Raw genomic sequence first — 9,560 nt, forward strand, 5'->3', positions numbered from 1 at the left:
GGAAGTCCATGGTTATAATTATTCATAATGTGCGATGTCATAACTACATCTCTGACGTTTATAACAAACCAAACCGTTTGAAAATCGGTAGAAAATTGAGAAAGTTATGGTTACTTAAAAAGTACATGCACCATTAAAACATAATTTTACGAGTGAACGAGCTGACTGTGACAAGATGGCCGCCAGGTGCGGACGTCGACCTCCATTGGCCAGTAGTGCGGAGCTAGCCTTTAATTCGTTTATCTATGGTCTTTACTATGGTTGCAGTTACCTTTTTCTTTAATTTACTTAGCCTACTGATGAGAATGATATGTATATTGTGTTGTAATATTTGTATGTAAGCTCAGGTTTGTTTGTAAGATTAATCTATGAATGTCCTTTTGTTATTGTTATACAAAAATGTCAATAAAAATAAATAAATAAATAAATAAATAAATAAACTATGGTTGCAGTCCACGCGCAAATGATGTCTATGCGCGCACCCATAGACTGCACGCACCGTGATGGCGTCACAGACAGACGCCGACGTATTACAACTTCCTGTTTTGGGAAGCGTTGTTTGTCTGGTCTCTTGTTCGCTATCCAGCTAGTAGCTTGAAGGTACAACAGGATTGCATAACCTGAGTGTTCGAATGTGCGTACGGTGTTAAGGAGTAAAAAGTCCAACTTACTGCGTTTAGTGAAACAATGTCGGACAGTCCGGGTGGGTGTTGTATACTATAGTGAAGTCGTTAGCTAACTATACATTTTCCATGCTAGCTTTAGACTGCTCGAATCGACATATAAACATAAAAATGTATCTCTCTTTTTAATTTATCTGAAGAGTTTAGCTTAATCTACATGTCTGGTTCATACTAGGAATGGTTAATGCGTTTCAGAAATGTATGCCATAATTAAACGCCTGTTTAAACAGTTAAAACAAGGTCACCAGATTGTGTCACGACAGCCTTTGCTTAAACAATGTATGTTCAATTTAGCCATGTCAGTAATTCTTAAGTTATTCTGCTGTTGTTTTATTAAAACTTGACATCTTAGTTTTTTTTTAACAAAACAAAAAATATAACACCATAACCTTTCTTCAAGGGAAGGTATTTTTTACTCAGTAATGTTACCACTGTAACAAACATGTTATAATAAAATACTGTTTTTCAACTGGTTCCTGACAGATTTGCCACCAAGTGATGAGCAGAATTTAGAGATACAAGGCTCTGTTACTAATTATTCTTCTGTTGTGATGATGGGGGAACAGGAGGGTAACATGTTTAATGACCAACATTTCTGTAAGTAAATAAATTACAAACTTAAATTGGCAGATGTTTTTTCAAAACATTATTTATTTATTTGTTCTTCTCTTTCATGTGTACCAATACCCTCTCCTCCTTGTACTCTTCGGTTTTGGGCAGACTGTGAGATGTGTCATCAGCACTTCATAGACCAATGTGAGGTTCATGGGCCACCATTATTTACATGTGACTCACCAACAGCTATGGGCATTGCTCAGAGAGCTCTGCTAACACTGCCACAAGGCTTGGTTATAGGTCGATCTAGCATCTCTAATGCAGGACTTGGGGTTTTCAACCAAGGCCAGACTGTGCCATTGGGGATGCATTTTGGACCTTTGGATGGAGAGGTGACCTGTGAGGAAAAGGCATTGGATAGTGCCTACTCTTGGGTAGTGAGTGTCAACCTTAATGTTTTGTTAATTGTTAGAGTTAAAATTGTAATTTCAATATAAGTATTGGGCTAAACATATAGTAATGCCTTTTTCTCTCCAGATTTACAGGGGCAATAATCAATATAGTTACATAGATGCAGAGAGGGACACTCACTCTAACTGGATGAAGTAAGTACTTCTATGCTCTTTTGTTGTGTATTGTAGTGTATGCATTTATTTTGTCGTTGTCACAATCTTGTGTCTTCGCTTTAGGTTTGTGGTGTGTTCAATGAGTGAGACGGAACAGAATCTTGTTGCATTCCAGCAAAATGGACGTATTCTGTTCCGTTGTTGTCGCCCTATTAGCCCTGGGCAGGAATTTAGAGTTTGGTATGCTGAGGAATATGCTCAAGGACTTGGCACCCTCTGGGATAAGATCTGGAATATGAAATGCATTTCTATAGGTAACTACATCTCCTGTGTGGAAACTTTGTGCCATATTATCAACTAGCAGTTTTTTTGGTAACCCTTTAGAATACTGTTCCATCATTAATGAATAACTACACGGGAACAAATGAGTAACGCTCTATTAACTAACAAGAAACTCTAATTAAGAAATTAGTCAGTAATAGCGCTCATTTGAATGTGGTAGTTCACTATTAGCTAATTAGTAACTACCATTTTTTTCATACCTTCCGGAGAATTAATAAGAACTACTATACAGGTTCATAACTAACATGAATAATGCATAATTTATAATATAAGTTAATGGTAACCTACTAGTTATGACTCAAGTCTTACTACATCCTTTAGAAGGAACTACTAATTATTTGGATCAGAATTCTAAAGTGAAAAGCATGATAACTCTGGAGTAATTACTGAAGTCATTGTAAGCTTTTGAGTTTTTGTAAGATTTTGAATAGCAATTCCTTCCGATGGATTTGGTAACACTTTAGTCCCATGTTCCCATGAGGGCTGCAACAAACGATTATTTTGATAATCGATTAATCTAACGATTATTAGAACGATTAATCGACTAATCCTCGATTATTTCACCGACTAATCAGTAAGTTTGGAACGATTATTCAGCTTTTTCAAATAGTTAAAACATTGAGTTATACATATTCTTACTATAATATAAAAAATTAAACTCAGTTCAGCTTTTGAAATAGTTGTTTTAATGAACTTTGAGCCAACTAAACAGGTCATTCTCTTTAAGTTTTCAGATTTCGGTCCAACTCAAATCACACACAAATGCTCTCTAAGCATTGTTGAATAGGCCCACTGCTTTTCTTAGAACTGGAACAGAAAAAGGGACATTTACTTCAGGACACAAAGAATGGTAAAATATTAATCTGCAAACCATTATTATAAGTATAAAATTACAATCTTTTTTTTTACATGACAATTGAGCTGACAGAGACGTTCTCATTCACCTTTTAATTTTACAGTATGAAAAAGTAACTGCCATGATATTCTTCCTAACTTCTCCTTTTGCAAGTCATGATTATGGAACAAAATACAGGCAAGTGATAAGACTATAATACCTAATAGTGTTACAATAATAAAAACAGCCCTGACTCCTAAACTCGATCAAGCTTTATTTTATACAAAATAAATCATTACATTACTGTAATTATATTATTATTGATAATATTATTAGTAGTATTGCATTCTCTAATAAAGAGATTTACCGCTAGTTAGGTTAACGTAGCTCTAGCTGGAGAACACTCAATTCTCACCGGGATGTTTCCTCTGTAAGTGCTCCAACGTGCATGTTGTGCTCCCATGAAAAGCAAGTTCCGCCTTGGATGTATTGCACACGACAGCATTCTTGTTTTGAAGTTTTGTGAAACTTTCCCAAACAAACCTTGCTAGTTCGGATTCGTTTGCACTCCGTCATAATTCGCGCTGTTTTTTCTTTTACCAATAGCATTTGTAAGGGCTGCATTACACTCTAGCGCTACAGCGTCGTAGCGGTCAAATCGCGATATTGCACGCCCTTACATTAGGTCACGTGGGATCAAACGACTACTCGACAACAAAGATATTTGTCGACAATTTTTTATTGTCGACATTGTCGACAGTTTCGACTAATCATTTCAGCCCTACACTTTACTGATACTGATCCAAATAATTAGTAGTTCCTTTAGAAGGATGTAGTAACACCCGATTATTATACAAAGCCTTACAAAAAATCTCAAAAGCTTACAATGACTTTAGTCATTAATTAGGTAGTTATCAAGCTTTTCACTTTAGAATACTGATCCAAATTATTAGTAGTTTCTTTAGAAGTATGTAGTAACACTTGAGCCATTACTAGTGGGTTACCGTTTTCTTATATTATGAATTATGCATTAATTATGTCAATTATGAACCAGTTCTCAGTGAGATATGAAAAAATAGTAGTTACTAATTACCTAATAGTGAACTACCAAATTCAGCTGAGCACTTGTATTTACTAATTCGTTAATCAGAGTTTCTTGTTAGTTAATAGTAGTTTCTTAAATGTTAATAGTGCATTACTCATTTGTTCCCATGTAGTTATTCATTAATGACGGAACAGTATTCTAAAGTTTGTTATAGGGTTGAATAGATGTAACTGTCTCTCTATAACTGAATAGACTTCAGTTACATTAATTATTGTAAATAATGATTTCAAAATGTACCATATTCTAACTGCGTAATTTAATTAGATGCATCATTATTATCTTTACTAAAAGTCGAGCACTGGGTTAATCCAGATGATATTTAAGAATTCCTGATTTAATTCACCTTAGAGAGAAGCATGTTATTTCTCTAAAAAGCTTTCCCTAATTTCCTCTTTCACAGGTATTTGAGGTTTGTGGGGCAGGTTGCCATCATTTTACATTTACATTTTTGCATTTGGCAGATGCTATTAATCCCAGACAACTTGGATCACATTCAGGGTGTAAAGACAGAGCGACGTGTCATAATCTGAAAACAAAACATAATCTGACTTAAAAACAAAACAATGTCTAAAGGCTGCTAAGTGACAATCTGTACAGCAAACAAGCTAAAAACCCAGAAATAAGTTTTTTATAAGCTCTCGACCCCAAAAAAACAAGTATTTAAGGACACAAAAGTGGATTCAGGCTGGAACGAATGGGTAAATTGTGGGATGGGTAAAAACTACGTGTGCAGTAAACATTTAGTTAGTCCCTGGTAAGTCAAATATCCATATGTCAGTTTTATATATTATATTTCTGTAAACTAAGCTATCCTGTCGCCGATTACGTTCCCCTCCAGTGGACGTAGTTCTCAGAGTAATATGACACCTTGTGTTCTGTTTCAATTGCCTGTATCCACTTTTGTGTCCTTAAACGCTCGTTTTTTGGGGTCGACAGAATATAAAAACTTATTTCTGTTTTTTTTAGCTTGTTTGCTGTACACCTTGTCACCTAGCAGCTTTTAGACATTGTTTTTTTTTTTGTTATAAGTCAGAAATGACAAGGAGGCAGCTTCTCGCAAAGCAAAGTCAATGGAGACGGGTGGATTGTTTACCCCCCCCCCCCCCCCCCTGTGTAGGTGTGGCCTAAATGCGCTCTGTCTCTGTCACCAGTTCATGGATTCTCCCTGGGAATCCAACCCATGACCTTGTCTTTGCTAGGGTCATGCTCTGCTGTTTGAGCTATTCTTTAGGAAACACTGCCGTACCATGTAACCAGCATATTTGAAGTTAACCTTTGTAATTGTGCCATAAACATTTCAGTCATTTAGATAATATAAGTCTTTAGGGCTTCCATGCTACTTTGTAGAAATACAACGTGTCTAAATACAGCGACTGTAATGCATTTGGTGTTGATATCTGTCATGGGCTTTGGCTTTCCAGTAATTTGATTTCTTTTTTCAGGTACAATTGAAGAACAGGCAACTCAGGTCTGTCTATGTCCTCATTGCCATTACTCCTTCCCAACTATTTTTTATCTGCGTGTTCATGTGAAGCGCTCACATCCCGATCAGTATGCGCACTTCATGCAGACACAGCCGCTTGCGTCCGAAGACCACTCAACAGTTATAGACATAGACCAGTGCCTTCTGGCCTCTGATGCAGCTCCTCCAACCCATATGCAGCCGACGACAGAAAGCTGTCAGGGTCAAATTTCAACCCTGAATGGACAACCCATTCATCACTCAGAAAAGTCAGCCTGCACTGATTTGTCCGAAACATGCAGTAATGGTTTGAGTGAGCAGGCAAATTGTGCTACTGAGATATCGGATGAAATAAAGAAATGTGGTGAGTGTGGCCGGAACTTTTTGAGATCTTGTCATTTGAAGAGACACCAGCGCACTATTCACTCTAAAGAGAAGCCTTATTGCTGCAGCCATTGTAAGAAGTGTTTTAGTCAGGCAACAGGTCTGAAAAGACACCAACAAACCCACCAGGGGGAGGAAAAGAAAGAGAAAGATGCCGACAGACCCTCTGACATATATCCTTGCACTAAGTGCTCCTTTTCTTTTGTGGCCAAATTCAATTTAAATCAACATCTCAAACGGCATCACCATGGAGAGTACCTCAGATTAGTTGAGAGCGGCTCGCTCACAGCAGCGACTGAGGGTGATACAGAGATGAATTCTGACAAGCATGACCCAACCTATGAACCTCCTACTCGAGTGAAGAGGTCTGCAAAGAGCCCTCTGAGAGGCAGTAGTCGTCCTAAAAAAGTGTCTGTCGGCCGACCACGGGGCCGACCACCTAAAAACAAGCAAGCAGCGGAGGTTGAAGTGCAGAAGAGTTTACCTATCTGCACTGAGTGTGAACAAAGGTTCTCTGATTTGGAGACATTGAAAACTCACCAATGTGCTGGACAAGATGGTAATAAGATAGGAGAACCACAGGAAGCGCCAGCTTCCCAGCATGTCTGCGGTGAATGCCTGAGAGCTTTCAGTAATTTTGATCTTCTCAAAGCCCATGAGTGTATTCAGCAGGGAGACGGATCTTACTGTTGCTCCCAATGCAGCCTTTACTTCAACCGTATGTGTAACCTTCGTCGCCATGAGCGCACAATCCACTCCAAGGAGAAGCCCTACTGTTGCACGTTGTGCCTCAAGTCCTTTACTCAGTCTTCTGGCTTGAAACGCCACCAGCAGAGCCATTCACGCCGCAAAGCCCACCGCCAGAGCTCGGCCCTGGTTAATGCCACCATCTTTCCCTGCACATACTGCCCCTTCTCCTTCACCGATGAGCGCTATCTTTACAAACACATCCGCCGTCACCACCCAGAAATGAGCGTAAAATATCTGAGTTTCCAAGAAGGGGGCGTTTTGTCAGTTGAAAAGCCTCACAGCTGCAGCCAGTGCTGCAAGAGCTTTAGCACAATCAAGGGCTTCAAGAATCACAGCTGTTTCAAGCAGGGGGAAAAGGTGTATCTGTGCACAGATTGCGGAAAGGCCTTCAGCTGGTTTAATAGCCTCAAGCAACACCAGCGCATCCACACAGGAGAAAAACCTTACATATGTCAGCAGTGCGGAAAGAGTTTTGTCCACTCTGGACAACTGAATGTGCATCTCCGCACACACACAGGTGAAAAACCTTTCTTGTGTTCACAGTGTGGCGAAAGCTTCAGGCAATCAGGAGATTTGAGGAGGCATGAACAGAAGCATTCAGGCGTTCGACCATGCCAGTGCCCCGATTGTGGAAAAAGCTTTAGTAGGCCACAAAGTCTCAAAGCTCACCAACAGCTTCATAATGGCACCAAACTTTTCCCCTGCACTCAGTGTGGAAAAAGCTTTACTCGTAGATACCATCTCACCCGGCATCATCAGAAAATGCATTCCTAACTAAAATAGTAAAATTAAGACACTGACGAATTTATAGATGTCATATGAAAAGTTTGTTGTTCCTGCTTAAGAACATCTTTAGTTCTTTTAAGACAAAATTATGTAGCCAATGAAAAGATACCGTTCTTGTAAAAATGTTTCGACAGATCTGAACTTGGCTTTTTTGAGTATAACATAAGTGGGCACACAATTGCTAGGTGTAGTTGGTCTCCAGAGTTATTGAATCAAATGTGCAAAAGTCAAAACTATATTTTATTAATGACAAAATGTATAATTGTTGAACAATATGTTCCTATGATCATAGTAAAAAAAAAAGAAAAAAGTTACATTTATGTGTTGCAAGATGTTTTATTTTAGTCAAAAAACTTGAGGGAAATGAGGGTTTTTGTTATTCCAATTATATTCATAGACAGAAGAAAATATTACATTCTTAAAAAATCAGAACCCATAAGAGTTTCCATAGATGCATAAGTGTATTTTTTAAAGATGTCATGTCACTCCATACAACAGAAAATGCATAAGATCATCTGTTGTGCTTCTGTTTATATTTTGCCTTTAGCTTATTTCAGGTGCATGCGGAATATAGTTTATTTCCATTGGAGGTAATAAAAACCTTGCACAGATAACTGCATTTCACCATGCTTTACTGTTATTACGATTTTTTCATCAGTCTAGTTTGCCTCTATTATGTTTTATTTTAGTTTTGCTGTGGTTTCAAATGTGCCTCCTAAAAGAGAAATAGTGTGATGCTCATTTGTACGCTGTGACCGGTTGCCATCATGTTTTAGCCATACTTGTGTCCTATATAAAATACAATGTGTTTATTGTCTATATTAAACTCCACATTGTTGTTATATGTGCAAACAAAGTAGAAAAAAACAAACCTTCCACCTGACCCCAAGAAAAAAAGTTACCTCAACCACACTATATAGCTGGTTTATTAGAATGATCATGAAATAATTATGAAATCACTGGGGAAAAAAATTATTACGTGATACAAAATTCCAAAACATGGGTCTTCTGATTTCTGACTAATGCTTTTAGAAATACCATAATAATCACAAAACTGTTTGATTACAGGACTACAGTTTATGTTACGGTTTACAAGAGTGTCAAGCTTTATACATACCGTCTGTGTTATTGCTCCAAAAACTCTCAAAAAACAACAACTTATTTTTGGGGTTAGTGACTATTTCAGATAGCTTGAAGATGTTCATGAGTTCTTGACTGCACATTGTTGCTATGCAAATGTCCTGCCTCCTTGGAAACAATTTAACCCTCAAATGCATTAATAAAATGAAATAATTTAAACAAATTTTTTATTTCTCCATCTCCCCATGAGCATAATATAACAAAGTTCTCTAATGCAGAGTATGTTTTAAAAATATGAAATTAAACTGTATTTTCTCTATGTACAGAGGCATTCATATCAAACACTAAAAGGCTGTGCAAAGAAGGTTGCATTTACAATTTTAATGTAAGATGTTTGGGTTGAAGAGGAAGAGAAGCCTCTGGTATCAGGCATTTGAGGGCTGACATCTTTGTCAACACAAAATATAAGTTGTATCAATTCGCTCCCTCTTGAGGTCAGTAACGAACATGGTCACGTCTGAACTGCAAAGCAGTCTCTCATCATATAGCCTACATCCAAGCTTTATATAATCGTATTTGTTATTAGTTAGTTGAAAAGTTTAGGACTGCCATTATGTCCAAGCAATTAAGTTATTTTGAGCATATGAAAGCACATATTGTACCACTTAAAGAAAACAAAGCAACCTTGGTTACAAATCCACAGTTGACTGTTTATTTCATAAAAGCACATTAACAAACCACATGAGTGTTTTTCGTACAAGCATTGCACTGAAAAAAAAAAGTTGTTTACATGCCTCATTTAATTTAGTCCCGGTGTAAAGACTAATGGTGACACTAAATCTACTATCACAATCATTTATAGTTTGTGGTTCCTTCATACATTTCACATGATTACGTTAACAAAATGTTTTGCTTCCAATAGGATGTGAAATTTACTGTCGTATCTAGAACATCTTTCTCCAACAGCTAGTCTAGCTGTGCTCTGTATTAGGTTAAATTATATTGAACAATT

General features: G+C 37.5%; 1 protein-coding gene across 1 annotated transcript; it reads left to right on the forward strand.

The window, feature by feature from the left end:
* Positions 1–524: 524 nt before the first annotated feature.
* prdm9 (PR domain containing 9) lies at positions 525–8,771 on the forward strand. Its single transcript, XM_077205957.1, has 6 exons — positions 525–703; positions 1,167–1,280; positions 1,404–1,675; positions 1,776–1,843; positions 1,928–2,118; positions 5,529–8,771. The coding sequence occupies exons 1-6, from the start codon at positions 688–690 to the stop codon at positions 7,454–7,456; spliced, it is 2,589 nt and encodes an 862-aa protein (XP_077062072.1). The 5' UTR covers positions 525–687; the 3' UTR covers positions 7,457–8,771.
* The last annotated feature ends 789 nt before the right edge of the window (positions 8,772–9,560 follow it).

Source organism: Siphateles boraxobius, unplaced genomic scaffold (genome assembly GCF_051911475.1).
Source record: "Siphateles boraxobius isolate OS27281-9 unplaced genomic scaffold, OSU_SipBor_1 55, whole genome shotgun sequence".
Taxonomy (NCBI): domain Eukaryota; kingdom Metazoa; phylum Chordata; class Actinopteri; order Cypriniformes; family Leuciscidae; genus Siphateles; species Siphateles boraxobius.